Source organism: Seriola dumerili, unplaced genomic scaffold (assembly GCF_002260705.1).
Source record: "Seriola dumerili isolate Sdu_G_001 unplaced genomic scaffold, Sdu_1.0 BDQW01000081.1, whole genome shotgun sequence".
In the NCBI taxonomy this organism is placed as follows: Eukaryota; Metazoa; Chordata; class Actinopteri; order Carangiformes; family Carangidae; genus Seriola; species Seriola dumerili.
This window is the reverse complement of record NW_019174336.1, coordinates 4,648,576-4,668,086: the sequence shown is the minus strand read 5'-3', so window position 1 is coordinate 4,668,086 and position 19,511 is coordinate 4,648,576. Positions and strand designations below refer to the sequence as shown.

The 19,511-nt window shown below is 40.2% G+C and overlaps 1 protein-coding gene across 1 annotated transcript; it reads left to right on the top strand.

The window, feature by feature from the left end:
• Nucleotides 1-3,846: 3,846 nt before the first annotated feature.
• On the top strand, nucleotides 3,847-18,697 carry LOC111221225 (transmembrane channel-like protein 2). Its single transcript, XM_022744593.1, has 20 exons — nucleotides 3,847-3,883; nucleotides 5,354-5,402; nucleotides 5,519-5,935; nucleotides 6,917-7,069; nucleotides 7,172-7,262; nucleotides 7,388-7,469; nucleotides 7,567-7,673; nucleotides 7,960-8,058; nucleotides 8,637-8,779; nucleotides 9,121-9,268; nucleotides 9,440-9,628; nucleotides 10,180-10,359; nucleotides 11,137-11,295; nucleotides 11,570-11,698; nucleotides 12,404-12,471; nucleotides 12,857-13,096; nucleotides 16,614-16,739; nucleotides 16,925-17,003; nucleotides 18,138-18,255; nucleotides 18,492-18,697. The coding sequence occupies exons 1-20, from the start codon at nucleotides 3,847-3,849 to the stop codon at nucleotides 18,695-18,697; spliced, it is 2,820 nt and encodes a 939-aa protein (XP_022600314.1).
• Nucleotides 18,698-19,511: the final 814 nt, after the last annotated feature.

Genomic DNA, 19,511 nt, shown 5'->3' with positions numbered 1-19,511 from the left:
GAGACCTGTGGGCGTAGGTTATTAATTAATTTTTCCGTTTTGATGATTTTTGGTCTGGCTGCTTAATGTGTGTGTTTTGTTTTTTACCCTTTAGTTATGCAAGTTTGTACAAACATCTTTATTTATATACTGCAGTGCGCATAATCTTCCAATAATACAGAATAAATTGTATGATGTAAATAAATTATGTTCAAAAATATAGAATCAAGACTCTTCATTTGAAAATTAATAGTTTGGTGTTTGCATTTCTTCCTAACCTCTTCTATGTGGACCTCTTTTTATTTTGCAGTGTAAACAGAACCTTGGTAAAAGTTTGATACAGCCACAGTTTGTAATGATACATAAACCCCTATTTTCCTCGAACAGGTTCAGATGGCGAGCACAGCATCCCGCTGACATTTACAGGCTGCTGTCTGTCAGTGTCTCTGCCACAGCTCCGTGTTTCCACGTGACTCGTGTCTCCGCAGGGGAAACAGGATCTGCTGCAGCGAGTATGTCCTCGGGTCACGTTATGACACCTGCTCCCTTGCTTCACCCTGAGGTCTGTATGTTTTGATACATGCACGTGCAGATGGAGCTCATTCATAAGCACAAGATGCACATGGTGTCAGGAACGCTTCTGCTCCTCAGTTCCAGTCACACTGGGTAGGACGATAAAATCCATTCTCTGGGGAACGTGAATGTCTGTTCAGTATAAACTGATGTGACTGACTGAGCAACCAGCCATCACACCAACATTGCTGTCCATAGAGCCTTTGCTAAAATGAGACATAGTAAATACAAGTTGTGCACAAAGGATCAATGTTGAGGTTATATAAAGCCGTGGAGGGGAAAAACACTGCTTTTGTGATCATCTGACTGCAACTGAAAAGCAGAAAACTGTGTGAAATTCCTCCCACTGTAACCTCAGTGTACCACACAGAGTGTGACACTGATGTTACAATTACACATTTGAAGTTGTGTAAGAGTTTTGACCCTGCTTTTCCAGTTGAAAGCAGTTCTCTACAAATTTAAATCTCTTCTACACATCCACAATTGAATTGAACATGCAAAGTTTTGTCACAGGTTTACAAAGGGTGATAACCACACTGTGAACAGATTTTCACAAATTTCAAAATCTTATTGATTATATCTTATCTGATTCCACGTCTAACGTTCAGATTATTCAGTGTTTAAACCTTCTGTTCTCATGTGTACATGTGATTGTAAGAAACCATACAGAAATATAAAGATACATGAAATATATTCTCATATAAATAAACATGACCTTTCAGTATTTGTAAAACAGCTAATTTATTCATTAATGCAGTTATTCCGCAGTAATTGTGGGTTAGTACACGTCAATTGATTTTTCTTTTTTTTGTTGTTGTTGTTGTGGAACAACCACTAGGTGGCATAACAGCAACATGTAACTTGTCTAAGAGAGCAAACTACAAACATGACTGTTGACTTTTATTGTGCAGTTTGTATAAATATATGAAACTTTTAAAGACAAACTGAAATAAAAGTTAATACCATAATAAAATATCACTGAAAAGTAAAACCTGACATTGCAAATTTAAAAATAAACTCTTTGATATTACTCAGTCAGCACTGTTTGCAGAATGTGATTATGAATATAAACACATGTAAACAGCTGAATTTATCACCAACCTTCTTATATGAAGGTTTATAGTTGTTCATAATTCACAGCTCTGATTGTAACACGGAACAGAAGTTAAATAGTTGAATATCTTTTTATCCTTCAGTCTGTCTGTCATACATACACTGGTGCTGGGCTGTCACAGATGTGCAGTATAATATTAAAGCTCTCTCCAGACCTGAGCCATTAACTTTTAATTGCTCATGCATCTTTCATTGTGATCAGGCATCAAATATTGATTTAGAAACATCTGATGGTTTTTGTGTGTCAGGACCACAAATGTGTCCGGAGTTGAGGAGATGTGGTGAATTTCTGCTGTTTCCAGAGAGACGAGACTGATCTCTGAGATGTTGTTAACCAAAAAAATTAAACAAACACCAAGTGCTTTTAATTTTGTTAAATAATTACTTTGTTCATTTAATTCCTTTTGTCATACACAGTTTGTTTTAGTCCTAATGCTTTAAAATGTGTTTGCTTATCTCTGCTGAGCATCACTGTATTGTCAATTTAATGCTGTTTCGGCTGCTGGTCATGGTCAATAAGCAGATTTAGGACATTACTTTGGTTTATTTGTGATGAGCAGTGTAAGTAAGTTTGGCATTTATGGATTTAATAGTAGATTATTTACAACAAAATACAAAAGTAGAAGGTCTTTTATTTATTTTTTATTATTTATCCATGTTCATTCATTCAATTGCAGTTTATGTCTTGGAATTTTGCTCAATTATAATTTTCCCGTTTTGGCAATTTTACCTTCTTTTTGTTTTTTTCTTTTTTGCTGTAATCTTTAAATTATAATGTAGTGTTCAATGTCCCTAGTGTGATGTATTACTCAATACGTAGTGTGGTCTTCTTTTCTTAATGGTCTTTTCTATATTGATAAATTGCTATATGACAATACAAAACTGACGATACAGCTGTGAAAGTGGAGCAGAAAGGAAACATCTTATCAATCCTTTAAACAGATGCCAAAAACACATGTACAATGACCATATTTGTGATATTTGATATATACATGTTTGTAGGGCAGGCTGGGGATGGTTACAATTCTTTTTGCATTTCTCATAAAATGCATGAATATCTGTGCATATGCCTACACGTGTATATACAAACAGTGGGGTCCAAAGGTCTCGGACCACTTTTGGGAAAATAGTCTCACAGTTTTGGACCTTGGTGTATAGCATATACATTTACCCTCTATATAAATTCACTTTAAAAATATACCATCAACATTTTGTATGTTGCAGTACTTTATATAATGACCACTTAATCTAATATAGTAAAATTCTGTCATATACACTTTCTTGACATATGCACTTTGTGTCCATATTCTCTAGTCTCACATTCTCTCTCTATTCGGGTGAGCAGGGATGCAGCAAATGTGTCGAGTGTGTGATCCACATCTCACCTGCAGAAACTGACAACCGTGTAATAGAATCATTTTGCATGTGGAAAATGAGCTCTTCTCTATTATTTAATGAGGCTCTGGAGTATTTCTCAGCACGGTTTCCAGCTCTGCGCACACAGGTAGCTGCTGTCAGTGTTTGCTTCAGGCTGGCTGACTGTCTGAGCTGCTGTATTTGTACTGTAAAGAAAAGAAACACTGCAGTTTCAAGGTCATCTCAGGGTATTTACTGCGTGCCTGATGAGCCTCGCTTACAGAAACCTAAACCTTCATTAAATCTTTAGGGCGTCTGGTCTTCTCCTGTGTGTGTGTCTGTGGTCTCCAATAACAAGATGAGTGAGAGTGTTTTTAGGCACTTTAGATAATGTGCTTTTTTGGATATTAAGGAAAAAGAAAGCAGGAAAGCTAAATACAGTTTTCACAGTAGATGATCTCACCTCTAAGAGTCAGTTTGGGCCTGATGTGAACCACTGCTGAGACCCACAGCTGCACATCAGCACCTCCATGTAGTAATAATAAAATATAAATGTCCCAGCTACTGGAGAATAACACAGCCTCTCTGCTTGATAAGCCACAGTGCCATTGCCTTTGGTTTCCAGAATTCGCTGTACCTATCAAAGAACACCTGTTGAGAGCGGGTCACATGCAGCAGTCGTCATAGTGACGGCACTGTCAGATACCTGAGTTGGGTGCTGGCAGGGAGCCGAGGCAGAGGAGAGCCAATTTCTTTGGGGGGGGGGGGGTAGACTGGTCAAACGCTGCACAGGACGCAGAGGACAGACGCTTTTTATCTTCCATCATGCCAAGAAAAATTGATGCAGCGACAATGGATGAAGGTGAGTTGAAGATTGGAGAACTGGAGGAATCATTTGTTTTGTATAATGATATGAGTTGTGTAGGTTGTAATGATGTGGGATGCAGCAGAGTCAATTCAGAGCAGAAAAATATTATCCTGTATCAAAACAGATTAATAATTTGAGTTGAAAAAAGTACATTTTATGAACTGACTGAACATTCATTTCAACCACTTAGTACTTACATACTTTATACAACATTCAATTCTTTAATTGAGACCCAAGACACTAATGTATGGACTCAAGTCATGTGACTTTTGGCCCTTTTTCAGAGGCAGGAGCTTAATGAAGCTTGACATAACTTGCAGCCATTGTCACGGGTTCTGCTCTTGTTTCCACTGGTCTCCACCTGCTGTTGGCCCGAGTCCCTGGAACTAAATTTGGGCACAAATTTGAATAATAAATGTTATGACATCAGACTTAACAAAATCAAAAAAATATTAATCTAATTTATCAAAAATAATTATTTGTGACTCAATTGACTTGAAACTTAATTTGGACTTTCTGACCTGAATAACTTGATGAAAACTTATTTGGTTCTGGTATTCACCGTTTTCATGCCCCATATATCTGCTGTGTGTTATATGCAAAACAGAGAGTCTCTGGGACACGTGTATCTATGATGAACTTCAAAGCACTAATATATAAAGTTTGTGTCAACTTTGCAATATATGACAATATGACATCACTGCCACTGGAAAACTCCATGCTAACATTTTTTTTTTTTGCTGAGTCCTGAACTTGTTTTCTGAAACCACCCGCTTGATATTATTCTAATAGCAATAGTATAGTCATTCTTTCATATAGTTATTACATATGGTGTACAGTAATTTTTCAGTTTGAGTTACTATAAACAATCATCTCGTTTCAGGATGTTTCAGTACCCAACAGATTAAGACAGATGACTGCAGTATCATTGAGATAAATAACAACTTAAAAACCTTATTCCAGAAAATTCCTTTTTGATGAGAAATGTTGATGTGTGATACTAAAGTCTAAATGATGTGATAAAGTCTCAATATTTTTCCTTAGTAAATGTATTGTGTATAGTATATGTATTAATTGGATTTCTTTATCCACACCTGACAATACTAACGTGTTGATGTTAGCAGGATAGCATGTTTACCCTGTTCACCATCTTACTTTAGCATGTTAGACTGCTAACATTTGCTAAATAGCACTAAAAAGAAAATACAGCCGAGGCTGCCGGGAATTGTCATTGCCAGTTTTGCAGGTATGTGATCATCCAACAAAGTATTGGACAAAGTTTAATTTTGTTTCACTCAAAACGACAAAAATGTTAACCTGACTGTGGCAGACTGATTGACATTATCCCAAAGCTACACCACTAGCGTAGCTACAACTACAAGAAACGTTGAAAAAATTAGATTGCTTTGAAAAAACAAAATAAAACACAACTCAATAATAATGATATGTTGTTTTCTTCCTCAGTTGGGATAGAGGTAGACGGGGATTTGAGTGACAGTGACAGTGACGGTGAGTGGATAAAACAGCATTTCATGGCCTTGACTTTAAAAACGTCAATACTTTATAGTTCATTTTATGTGATTTATTTGGTGTTGGTGTAGACGGTGCCGTCCGGAGGAGACCGAACAGGAGGCAGGCAGCTGGGAGAGGAGGTGCAAGGGGAAGAGGTCGAGGCAAAAAAACAGCCAGTGAGGACGAGGATGATGAAGATGAGGAAGATGAAGCTCCCAGGGGACGCAGAGGTGCAAACAAGAAGAAACCTGCAAAGAAACGTGGCGGCGGTGATGATGAAGATGAGAGCGATGACGAAGCTCCCAAGAGGAAACGAGGAGGAGCAGCCAATAAGAGGAAAGGAGGCAAAGCCCAGAACAGTGATGAGGACAGTGACGAGGGAAAAGGGAAGAAGGGAAGGAAGGGAGGAGGGAAGAAAGGAGGGAAGGAGGAGGAGGAGAGTAAGGGTAAGAAGGGGGACACCAAAGGAAAGGACAAGGGGAAAGACAAGGATGATGACAAGGACAAGAAGAAGAAGAAGAAAAAGGACGACAGGTAAGAAGCAAAACTTCAGGAGCCAGATACCAAACTGATTACCCTTTAAATCAGGATCCATATTATTTTAACAATTTAATTGCCAATACATACAGTATAATAAAACTGTTCTGTAATCTGCTTGTGTTTCCATCACAATCACCATCACCATCCCACTGCATGAAGCTACTGAATTATTCCTAAAAAACCTGCAATCATCCCCAGAGGATGAATCCTGCTGGCTTTAGCTCCACCAGCACTTCAAAATTCACTTATCCACTGGTTCCCAGACGATAAGTCCTAATGACTTTGCTACAGTACCACCATGATGAGGTTGACATTTGGTATTTAATTGAAATGTGTCAACAACTACTACTTTGGTACAGTAATGAATGTTCCATTTGTAATAATGTTATATTTAGAAAATGTTAGCATGCTAAACTAAATTGGTGAGTAAGGTAAACATTATACCTGCTAAACACTAGCATTTTAGCATTGTAACTGTGAGCATTTTAGCATGCTAATGTTAGCATTTAGCTCAAAGCACCAGCACCCATGTGACTCAGTGCAGTCTTACAGAGCTGCTAGCATGGGTACAGTCTCTTTTTTTGTTTTGTTTGCATAACTTGTAGAGACCTGAAAAAAAGGACCCATTAATTCAAAAGAAAAAAGGCAAGAATTGAAATATGTCTGAAAAAATAAACAGTCTTTGTGTCGAAATGTGTTTTTCTCCTGTCTTATCCTGTTAATCATCTCACAGCCCCTCAAATTCTTGGATCCTATGGGGGTTAACTGCCTTACAGGCGTATACTCACATGGCAATCTGCATATTACATTAATTATCCAGAATTTATGATATGAATTCAAAAAGAGAAGCATCTTGCTGTAACATGAAGTAAATTAACAGCAGTCCATAAGTGTTGTTTATTTATCATCTTCATCCTAAACTTGACAATCTCCTTCCATTCCTCCTCTGTGCCTTTTCTGCCTTTTCTCCTCCAGCTCATCTGATTCCAACTCAGACTCCGATGAGGAGGAGTCCATGTCAGAGGGAGAGATGGCCCGGCTGATGGAGGAGGTGGAGGAGAAAAAGAAACTGATCGCCAATATCAGGAATAAGCCGTGGAGGATGAAGCGAAGGCTAACGCACCTGAAGTAATCTTCTGCTCTGTCAGACTATTTTCTTTTCTTCATGTTTGAATCTGGAAAAACATAAATTCAGCTCATTTGAATGAGTATGTTTTTGTCTCTTCACAGGGAGGCTCAAGAATTTGTTGATAAGTTTGAAGGAGCTTTGGGCAAAGGGAAAGGCAGGAAGTGGTATGCCTACAAAGTGATGATGACAAAGGTTAGGCACAAAATCCAAACTTTCTAGCCTTTCTTTTTTCTGCTTTTTGTTTGTGTGTGTGTATGTGTGTGTGTTTGTATGTGTGTGCCTGTTTTGATTTTGCATCTTCTTTTTTTTAATCTCAGAAATGGATCAAGTTTCAAAGGGATTTTGAGAATTTCAGAACAGCTTGTATTCCCTGGGAGAGGAAGATCAAAGAGGTGGAAAGTAAGTGCGGTTGACAGAGCAGCTGCAGTGTTTACCAGATGAACAGAGACTCCTTGTGGACACATGCTGAATTTAAAAATCTTCTCAATGTCCTCAGGTCACTTTGGGTCATCTGTGGCTTCTTACTTCATTTTCCTGCGCTGGATGTACGGCATGAACCTCGTCCTCTTTGGTTTCACTTTTGGACTGGTGGTCATTCCTGAGGTCAATTGATGTAGTCCTGTTTCTGAATTAAAAAAGCTGTAATAAAATCTATTCATGTAGCACTTTTAAAATCAGAAAATACATGAAATTATTTATTTTTAGTGTTAAGAAGTAATAAAAAAAAACTATTCAACACAGCAAATAAGATAAATCAAGTAAAATCTGGATTTTCTCTTTGGGAAAAAGTTGAAAGAAGAAACTCAAAAGATGGCACTGACTCCGCCAGCCTTCTTTGTGATGGCAGGAGGAAAGCTTAACTTAACATATTCATGTCTTTATTTTGCAGGTTCTGATGGGCCTGCCCTATGGGTCGATTCCCAGGAAAACTGTACCCAGAGCAGAGCAGGCCACGGCTCAGGACTACTCTGTCCTCATGGACTTCAATGTGAGTCTGATATATGATGAAGATGATGAAGCTGAAGTTTTGTATCATATTTTCATGTCTACATATCTGCATAAGTTATTAAATACCATATATCATTGTAAATTACTATAGAAAACTCAAAAGACTCATGAAATAGTCCTGATCTTTTTGTCTTTTTGTCCAGTTTCTTTGCATCTTTGCAACAGAGGATTTCACCTTTTGATTAGACTTTGTTAATGCACAAAAACTGTCATTGTATGTTAAATATATTAGAAAGTTGGACTCATTTTCCATTTTTTTTCAAATATCCACACCCCACACAATCTGTTTTTCTACTGGTTATTTGCGAGTCTGTCAATCAAAGGCCAGAGAAAGAATTTTTAGGTCTTAGCTGTGCAACTAAGATCGTTGGATTGTAGATGAATGAGATGTAACAACAGCAGTTTGCTCTATATGCAATAAAACCTCACTTTTACTTTTACATTTGAGCTTCATTTAACTAGAATGTTCTCTCTTTTGAAGGCATCCTGGTTAACATGGCTGCACAACCAGACAATAAATTCTTATTAAACTTTTATTGACATCTCTTCTTTTCAAAGGGCTACTGCAAATATTCAGTCCTGTTTTATGGCTATTACAACGACCAGAGGACCATCGGCTTGCTGAAGTTCAGGCTGCCTCTGTCCTACCTCATGGTCGGGATTGGCACCTTCGGCTACAGCCTGATGGTCGTGATCCGCACGTGAGTCAAGTAAAGCACAGAGACCTTTGTATTAGTTGCTTTTAATGAAGATTTAATGTAAAACGTCCCTGAGCATTTACATTAATAATGTAATGTAATTCTGTCATTAAGCTTGAGTTTTGATTGGTTTTTCGTTTGAGTTGGAAAATTTTGCCATTAATTTGATTTGAGTTCATTTAGTCTCTCAAATGTGACAAAGCAAGAAATAAGATGTAACGTCATCAATATAAAAGAACTTTGAATATGTAAACAGGTTGCTGCAAATACACAGATTTATTTCTATAGTGTCCAGGCTTGTCTGTCCATACGTCCATAAAGAAGGACTTTGTTTTGTTTTCTAGAATGGCCAAGAACGCTGATGTTGGCGGTGGAGACGGAGAAGAAGGAGAGTTCACATTCGCCTGGAAGATGTTCACCAGCTGGGATTACCTCATCGGCAACGCAGAGACAGCTGACAACAAGTACGCCTCCATCACTACCAGCTTCAAGGTAACCATGGCAACCTCTTTACTAGAAACAAATGTACAAACATGTGTGCATTATTTGTCAGGGCATCTGTAGTTCACTTTGAGTTGACTGCTACACTGCTAACGCAGCCAATGACAGACTAAGGTCTCTACCGAATGTAAATCCTTTCTGTTCCTATTCTGCCAAGAACAGGAGTCCATTGTGGACGAGCAAGAGAACCAGAAGGATGAGAACATTCACCTGCGGAGGTTCCTCAGGGTCATGGCTAACGTCCTGATTACCTGCAGCCTCGGCGGCAGCGGATACCTCATCTACTTCGTGGTGAAGAGGTCTCAGGAGTTCGCCACCAGGGACGACCTCAGCTGGTACGAGAAGAATGAGGTAATAATGGTCAGGTGACTCCAGGGAAAGAGGTCCTGATGATGATGTTGATGTTGACACCGCTATTGACAAGACTACATACAGTTATTAGCAGCAGCTGCTAAGCTACGGCTACCACTGCTACAACAACTACTCTTACTGCTCCTGCCACTGTGCCTATTACTAATTCTGATGCAAGCAGGTGTATAGGACACTAACAAAGTGTGACTTTTTTCTGTTTTGTGTGCAACAGGATGCTAAATACTACTATTAAACTTTTAATGAGCATTAGCAAAGGTTAGAAATGAAATCTAAAACACACAGGAGACAGTGAGACTATCATTCCCACAAGTCAATCTAACAAGACAAATGCATTCACAGCTATTTTGTTTACATGTCATGCAAAAAAAGTCTATCAGGATACATCACATGCTGCCAAGCAGAAACATTTTTTATCGAAAAAATATATAAAAAATAATTAATACATCGAGATACAACTGTAGATATAATGTAGAAAGAAAAATATTCACTAGTAACATGTTGTAATGAAACTGGTTTCGGTTTTGGTCCAGCTGGAGATCATCATGTCTCTGCTGGGTCTGGTGTGTCCTCCATTGTTTGAGACCATCGCTGAGCTGGAGGACTACCATCCTCGAATTGCCCTCAAGTGGCAGCTGGGACGCATCTTTGCCCTCTTCCTGGGAAACCTCTACACCTTTCTGTTTGCCCTGTTTGATGAGGTTAACACCAAGGTATGCCACCACTGTGTGTGTGTGTGTGTGTGTGTGTGTGTGTGTGTGTGTGTGTGTGTGACCCTCATGACACTTTTCTGATGGTTCCACATTAGCCACAAATGACCTGAATTATGATAAATTAGCTGAAACCCTGCAGATAAATTTGGTACAAGTCTTTTCATTGTTCACTGAGCAGCCAGCCAGCCAGTCAATCAGTCAGTCAGTCAGTCAACATGTCAATACGATCCCCTTGAGCAAAACAACAGAGGTCAGATTTCAGTGAAGCCTCATGTTATGATGACCCTTCGTGACCTTTCCTCTCCCACCACTATTGTGCACCAGAAACACTATAATGAAATGGTTACTCTAACATGAAATTCACTGAGCACATTCAGACACTGTAGAGGATTAAACCTTTTTTTTTTTTTGTGTCTTTCCTGTAGCACCACCCTCAGGCCAAAATGTCAAGTTTGCACACAGGATATCTCATCCATTTTAAACTGTTTTGATTTCTGTGCCAGTCTCAGGTTGAACCTTTCTAGCCCCATAACTTAATTCCCGACTTTAATGAACATTTTGATCAGTTTTTGCTTTAGAGGCTAACGTCATTAGTATGCATCTTTTATAAAATGGTGAATATTTTAGTTTAGCACCAGTCTTGTGGCTCTGCGTGGAACTATTTTTCATTTTAGCTTTTGATGTTTGATCCCATAAACATTCATATAAAAAACAATCTTTATGTAAAATATGTGCTTTGGTTTTCTGCTGACTGACTGGCTTCTTTGTGCCTCTCAGCTGGAGGAGGAGCAGTCCATTAAGAACGCCTCCATCTGGGCCATGAAGGAGTACTACGCCAACTACTCACGCCTGATCAACGACACCGAGTCCACCCCACCCCCCATGAACCCCGCTGATGTCATCAGAGGACCCTGCTGGGAAACCGCTGTTGGCATAGTAACGAAAAAATAAAAACTATTTTACACTTACATCATGAATACGGCTCTCTTAATCAATGTCAATATGACATCATTTTCTGTTATGTCTCATCAGTTAACATCAATATTGATATTCTTTAAATATGATCTATCCAAAACTGGGTAATAATGTTTTATAAACCATCAGAATGAATACAAGGTGTTTTGACAGTGGAAACACCTGCTCAGAGAAATTCTCCTTTTAAAGGTGTAATTCATCACCCGTTCATTCATAACTCAACTCTCTGCTGCAGGAGTTTGTGAAGCTGACAGTGTCGGACATCCAGGTGACCTACCTGACCATCCTGATTGGTGACTTCGCCCGAGCCGTCATCGTCCGCTTCCTCAACTACTGCTGGTGCTGGGACCTGGAGGCTGGATTTGTAAGTTTTTGGTTCATCATTAAATTAAACTGTTTACTCAAGGTGTGTCTAAAAAGTAGTGCACAGCTCAAGTGAGTGATGAACAGCACAGGAAGTCAGTTGTTTTCTGATGGAATCATTTTTAATTTGAATTATTTTGTGTAGTTATATATTTGGATGTCTACTGTTTTATGAAATCTTATTTTTTGTTTCCCCTCTTCCCATCCCTTTTTGATGTTTTTTCCTTATTCTAAATTAAGTAAAATATGTATGGGAGAGAGCTCTGAACCCTCTTTAGGGACTTTTTGCACCTATCCATCTCATTGTTTTGTTGTTTCTGCGTAGCTCAACTTGTGTCTTTTGCATATGTGTAAACAAATAAAATCTAAATGTGATATCGTTCCATGCTCTGGAGGTTCAGCTGTGCAGAAAATTCCCATAATGCATAGATTGAGCAACTTGAAATACTGTTACTTCACCTCCAATAGGTCCCTCTTCACAGTCTCAATCCCAGTTCCACACTATGATCAAATAATATGAAGTATATATTATGTTTGAGTGTTGACAGGGGACTGTTACTGGCAGACAGAAATGATACAAAGTGCAAACAGATTGTTGAACGCTACCCTCAATAGCCCCCGGAAAAAGAACATAATGAGGTCATTGTATAACTTAAACTTTGTTATGAGTAAAGCTTTTTTTTCTTCATTGTCTGTTCACTTTTAGCCGTCGTATGGAGAGTTCGACATCAGTGGAAATGTTCTTGGATTAGTCTTCAATCAAGGGATGATCTGGTACAAACTTTTCTTGTATTTTTATACTCACATGCTCTCACTCGGTCGCCAGTGTGGTCATTAGCGTGTGTGTATGCGAGTGTGAGTTTAAATGCATGGCTGCTGCATGTATCCAGTATCACTAAATGGATGGATAATGTACAGCCAGTGTTTGGTCCTCAGGTTGCCATTGGAGCTGCTCTATGTTCATTATCAACAGCACTTTGAATAGAAGTGACCATCACCAGTTATATGTAACATGTAGTAAAAGGTTACATGACATTATGCTGTTTCACATGCATCCTTACACTAGATTCAAAGTTTTTCTCATTACATCGTAATTTTTACATCATATTTAAATGTTTTTACTTCACTATTTGTTATTATTTGTTTTGCATGTCTTTAGGATGGGTGCATTTTATGCTCCTGGGCTGGTTGGCATCAACGTGCTCCGCCTCCTCAGCTCCATGTACTATCAGTGCTGGGCCGTCATGGCCACCAATGTCCCCCACGAGAGAGTCTTCAAGGCCTCCAAGTCCAACAACTTCTACATGGGCCTGCTGCTCCTCATCCTCTTCCTCAGTCTGTTACCTGTCGTCTACACCATCATGACCCTGCCCCCTTCGTTTGACTGTGGACCATTCAGGTAACAACACATGTGAAAAACTAGAATTACCGCCTGGCGGTTGTCTGCCTCTGCCACTTAGACTACTGTAGTTTCAGGTTACATCCCTGTTTATCCAGAGTCATATAAAATATGAACCATTTGTGTGAAATCTTGTCATAATTTCTGTGTGAAGTTTTGAGTAATGGCTAAAAAGTGTTTCCTGAGGTCACTGTGACCTTGACCTTTGAGCTTTGACCACCAAAGTCTAATTAGTTAGTCCTTGAGTCCAAGACATGAGCATTTGTACCAAATACGAAGAAATTCTCTTTTCTGTTTGTTGCTTGTTCAAGCTCATACTTTTCTGTGTTGAATTAGTGCACTAGTTGGGTAGCGACAACATTCATTGTACTATACGTAGTAGTGTACCACACAAGAAGAAGAGATTTGAACATAGGCATGTGGTGTGTGTGTGTGTGTGTGTGTGTGTATTGGCACCGCAGCGGAGAAGAAGTGTGACCATAGATGATTTAGAAAATAGATATATGGCGGTTAATAGTGACTCGCCGCCACAAATAAATCAATATATGGGAACCGATTCATCAACGTTAAATATTGACGTCAACGCATTTACATAGTCGACGTCGTCGATCATGGCGACTATCGCTGCAGCCCTACAGACTCTACAATCACTTCATATCGTGCCAAGGTGAAAATGAAGGATCAAATTCAGTTTATAGAAATTTAAATAAGGTAAATATCTCAAAGCTCTGCTGTCGGACAGAAACAGGTGGATGTCATAGAGTTAGTTTTTGTATTGGATTATTTTTATGTTGTAGAGGGGTGGGTAGTTACATGTTTGGGGGGTTTAGGGTAAGAAGGTGGGAGGAATGGGAAAAGGTGTAGGTAGTGGTGGTGGTGGTGGTGGAGGGGGTGGATGAGGGTTGAGGGAGGTTAGGGATGGGAGAGGGGATAAGGAGGGGTGAAGGGGGGTTGGGAGGTGGGTGAGGGAGAGGGAGAGGGAAAGGGTTGATGTTGGGGGGTTAAAGGGAAAGGGATGTTACCTCTCTCTTCTGTTCTTGTCTCAGCTTGCTTCTATCTTTTCCTTCTGTCTTTTCTCTCCTTCATCTCTCTCTTCTCCTTCTTGTCTCTTTCCTTCCTCTCCTTCTTTTCCTGCTCTTTCTTCTCCTTCAACTTCTTCCTTCCTCCTGCTCTTCCTTCTCCTTCATCTCTTTCCTCTCGTTCTCCTCTCTTTCCATTTTCTCCTTCTCTCTCTGTTCTTTCTTCTCCTTCATCTCCTTCTTCAACTTCTTTTCTTCCTCCTTTCTAATCTTTGCCTTGTCTCTATCGGATTTTAAGGCGAGCTCCTGAAAAGACAGACACAGCACATGTTGCAGTATTTTCTCTTTCAAAAGGTTCAATCTGGAAGAAATTTACAATCCAACAAGTTAGAATTCAAATCAAAGTGATGGCTGATGTGACGTACCTGAAGCTCAACGTTCTGCAGGATGAGGCGCTGGATCTCCTCCTCTATACAGCTGACCTTCTTGATCCAGTCCTCTTGCTTGGCGAGCCACCTGTCCTCTGCTTTGTTCTGCTGCTGCAGCTCATCCCTGCTTTACTTCCTCTCTCGCCTGAGCTTCTCCTCTAGGGCCCTGACGTCTTCCTGCCACTCGATCTCCTTGCTTGATCTTGGCCTCAAGGGTTTTGATCTTGGTCCAGGTGCTCTAGATTTCTGTGTATCAGTAACCAGGTTTGTCAGCCCTGGCACTGCTGATGTCCTCTTCTTGTTGCAGGGTAATGTCTTTCACCCTCTTGTCGCAGCTCTCCTGCAGCGCTTTGAGCTCGGTGACTGCCTTCTCTTCCCTGGCAGTCAGCCGGCTCTCCCACGCTGCAGTGAACTGGACGATGCTTTGGTCAAAGGAGAGCTCCATCTCCTTGACTCTGGCGACCTCTGCCATCCACTGTTTCTTGGCCATCTCTGTCTGGGTTTGTTGAAAACACAGGTGTGCCCTCAAGGAGTGGACTTCCTTCTCCTTCTCTCTCATCCGTCTGTCCATATTCTTGCGCTCATGCTTCCAACTTTGTCCTTGCAGCTCTTTCAGACTCTACAGTCTTCTCCAGGAGCATCTTTTTCTCTGCCTCCCAGCTGATGTCTTTGCTGGCTACCTGCTCTTTCAGAGCTGCATTTTCGGCAGCCAGCTCTTTATTTTGCCTCTGGGCGTTGAGAAGGGCTCGTCGCAGGGCCTGCAGCGTTTTACTGGGAGGATGTGCCTCTTGTTGAGCAGCATCCTCAGGCTGCTTTGAAAATCTTTTCTCATCTCTTGAAGTGTTGCTCTTCTCCATGTCGTTTGTACACAAATATTGAATTGGTGCTGGAGTTGTAGTACTGCACTTTCTCGTGTGGATGATGTGTTGTTCTGGGGGTTCTTGTGTGTTCACAAAGAGATTTTATAATTAACTGGAGTTCTCTTGGCCTTCATACATCACAACATTCCGTATGACATCATCACAGGACGTCATGGCAACCCAGAGTGTTGACTTGGTCACATGACCTGGACTTAAACCTTATTATACCACACACTGTATGATATCTACTGGAAACAAAAAATACAAAAAGCACAGCAACACTCGCCCAACATCTCAAAGTCAAATATCAAAGCTTTGTTCAAGCCTTTTCCAAGCTGCTGCTAAAATTGTGATTTTATAACCATCTGACAAAATCACCAAACACATGTTAAAGACAGACTGTGCTGTGATTTCAGCTGTATTTACTTATATAATGATTACTCAGAGAAAGAAATTGAAGCGACCCTTCTTATCTTTTTTATTTTGACTTACACACAGCACACAGCTTCTGTCGGATCCACAACAGTTTTCAACTAGTGAAACCGGGGCCTTTATTCGCCTCAACTCCAGAATGTAACAGGCCTGTAATTGAGGCAGGTCTTTATTTCTAACTCCCTCTGCTTGATATGTATAATTTTTATATTTATTATAATTGCTATAAATTAAAAGCCCTCTAAGCATTTCAGTGGACAGAAACCCTTTCTTTCTTGACAGGGCTCTTATTGCTGTACTGCAGCATGTTGTCTCATTTCCGGTTGCTGGCGTTTCTGTTGTTTACATGCTACTCAGATCTGCTAGTTTCTTTAGCTTAGCAGGTACTGATGACTTCTTTCTCTCCCTCCCTTTCTCGTGCTCTCTCCTGTTTGTTGTGCCTTATGTTTCGTTATTCCTCTGCCTCCTTTAGTAATAATGATACATGTAATGAAAGTAGTTCATTGTCGTAATGGAGGCGAGGCTTAGTGAACTGGAAGCGCCACTCCGCTTCCCTGCAGCTTTCCGAGCAGCTGGGAAAACCGGGGTGGCTGGTTGACCTCCTGTAATAGACATATTGAGCTCACAAGGCCAAAACCGTCTTCTGTGAGGTCACCGCGCCCTTGAATCTTTGACCCCCAACGTACCTATGTACGGACGGACAGCCCGAAAACAAACCCTTAAAATGATGTAATATGAATATGATGAACAGACATATTGACAGTGTTGATGTCTGCAGTGGGAAGGTGAAGATGTTTGATGTGATCATGGAGACGATCGACCTGGACCTGCCGGCCTTCATGGGGACGCTCTTCAGCTACGCAGCCAACCCGGGCCTCATCATACCAGCTGTACTGCTCATGGTGTGAGTGTAAAGGAGGCACACACACACACACACACACATTACGCTTTGAACCTAACTTAACTCATTTTCTGATTTATATATTTTTGAGCTCGTCCTCAATTTTGTCCCAGTACATACCAAGTTATATTTTGAAATAGATGCACATTTCACATTCATACATCAATCCTGTCCTCTCTCCTGTACAGACTGGCCATCTACTACCTGAACTCAGTGTCTGAGGCCTACAAGAACTCCAACATGGAGCTGAAGAAGAAGATGCAGATGGTAAATACAGAATGGAGATACAAGTAGAGTACACCTGCGCAGTCTGTACATATACATGGTGTTATCACAGATCTACAGGCTGCTGAAATAATTAATTAGTTCGTAATGGCAATCTGTCTGTGGTGGTCCCCTTCATCTTTCATGTAGCGCTACCATCCGTCATCATGTACAGATCCAAAGTGTTTTTGATCAAATATCCCACTAAAGATACTGTTTAAAGGATAATTTAGTGACTTTCTATTTTAATTTCTGCAAACAAATCGTCTGAAAAGAAATCAATAATGAATTGATAATATTAACATGAATTGTTTTTGTACCAAAGCTTCATATATCTTATTCCTCTGTGCCATCGAGTGTTTGTTGTCCAAAAACCATGACATAAGCCACACTCTTGCACTGGGCGACATGTCTCTTCATTACCATAACCACTGTATTAATCCCCAAATGGAAATAGTCCCAAAGAAATGCACTATTTACTCCTGTTTGAGTAATGTTTGCTAAAAACTACAGTGTCCATCTGTTATAGGAAGTTACTGAGCCTTTTTTAAAGAAATGAAATATATAATTGTGCCCTGTTTTAAACTATTTACATCTTCAGGAATAACCAATGGACTCGAGGCCACTGACACTCGGGCTACATCCACACTACTACGTTTTAGTTTTAAAATGCATCACTTTTGCTACTTTTATGCCTGGTGTTCACACTACTCCAAACGCTGGTGTAGACACACGCAGTCGCTCCCTGATTGGGTCTGATCAAGACATGTCATGAGTCAGGAATACATGCGTTTTCAAGTGTGATAATATGAACAGAGATCATTTCTGATATGAAGCTAAAACAGTCGTCTGGACAGAGATCATCTTCGTTTTAAAAACGGTGTGGACGTAGCCTCAGAAGTCTGACGTATCGAGTGATGGACAAATATATTGTTGGTTTTGGTCTTTGCATAGAATTTTTTAACAATAACAAAAATATAGAATATCAGTAGTCTTATCCTTTAAGCACCTTCTTGACATATCTTCGATATAAGTAACAATAACTGAATATGTTGGGTTTTTCCATCTCCTCACTCTTTTTTCTGTCCACCACCTCTTCTTGTCTGTATCCGTCTCCCTCCGTCTGTCTCCGTCCAGGCTCGGGATGAAGAGAAGAATCGGAGGAACAACACGGACAGCACCAACCAGGTCATGAAAGACTTGGAGGACCTTCTGCCGAACCGCTCCCTTGCCCCCCCAGCTCCACCAGAGCCTGGTCAGTAAACTCCTATAAAAGGAGACATGTTATACATATGAATCTAACACTAATCCAAGCTTGTTCCCTTTATACCAACATGTGAAAATACAATTCCCTCTGTGTATAGAGCACTAACATGTTATTCTTAAACACTAACAGACATTTGATGTTGCCTCCATTGAGGTATTTAGGTTATGAATCAATGGAAACCCAGAGATACAACAACTGATTTATTATTTTCTCTGTCTAAACAGAAAAAAAACCAGAGCCAGAACCAAAGCCAACTAAGACGAAGCCTGGTAAAGGCGTAAACCTGGAGAAAGATGTGACTCTGGCATCGCCCAACCCCAACGTTCAAAGACCGGTGAGCCGGCCACCAGGGCCGAGAGGACAAGGGCCGATGCCGGGTCCAGGTGCAGGACCGGGCCGAGGCCGTGGGAGAGGGCCCCCTCCAAGATAACAGTGTGAGAAAATCATTTCCCTGAAGACTGTGTTCATCCCCGAGACAATATCTGTTGAGTTCAAAGCACAAACACATTCAGCAGAGTGTTATATAGCGGTATTTCACAAGAGCCTTCATTTCCTTTCATGCTTCTTTACTGACATCAACAGTTTGAAGTTTGGCGGAGGTCATTCTTGAAACCCTGTAAACTGGAACCTACAGCTGCTGCTTTGTCTTGAGCAACATATAACTCATGAAGGACGACTGTTGATCTGTGTTTCTGTCCTGTTGGTTCCCATATGAGTTAAACATGGGTTAACATTGGCTAGTGTCCAAATTGTCTTCTGATTGACAGGTGTCATGACTCAGGATAGGGAGGCCTCAATTCCATGACTCAGAGACAACGGTAGAAGTTCAAAACAGTTCATCTTTATTAATGCTCAGCAGATAAAAGCAGGCAGGGACAAGCAATAAGTGAAATCTAATCTCAAATTAAATTCAAATTAATTCAGTTGAACAGTTAAACCACTCTCCTACATCAGAACGCAAGGTATATTAGACTGTGGTGACCATAGCAGTACAGTACTTCACCCTGTGTTACCAGATAACTCACTGGTAATGGACATGATCGTGTGTTATACTGCAACACATAAATGAAAGTGCAGAGTACTGGTTACTATGGATCACAGGTATATAAAGTATGAATGGAAACATGATGACTATTCATACAGAGTCTCATTTCCCTTAATGATGCCTTCATGACATTCCTTATTTTTCTATATAACACATATTATTGCCTATGTGTATAATAGCCACAGAAGGGGATTGGCTA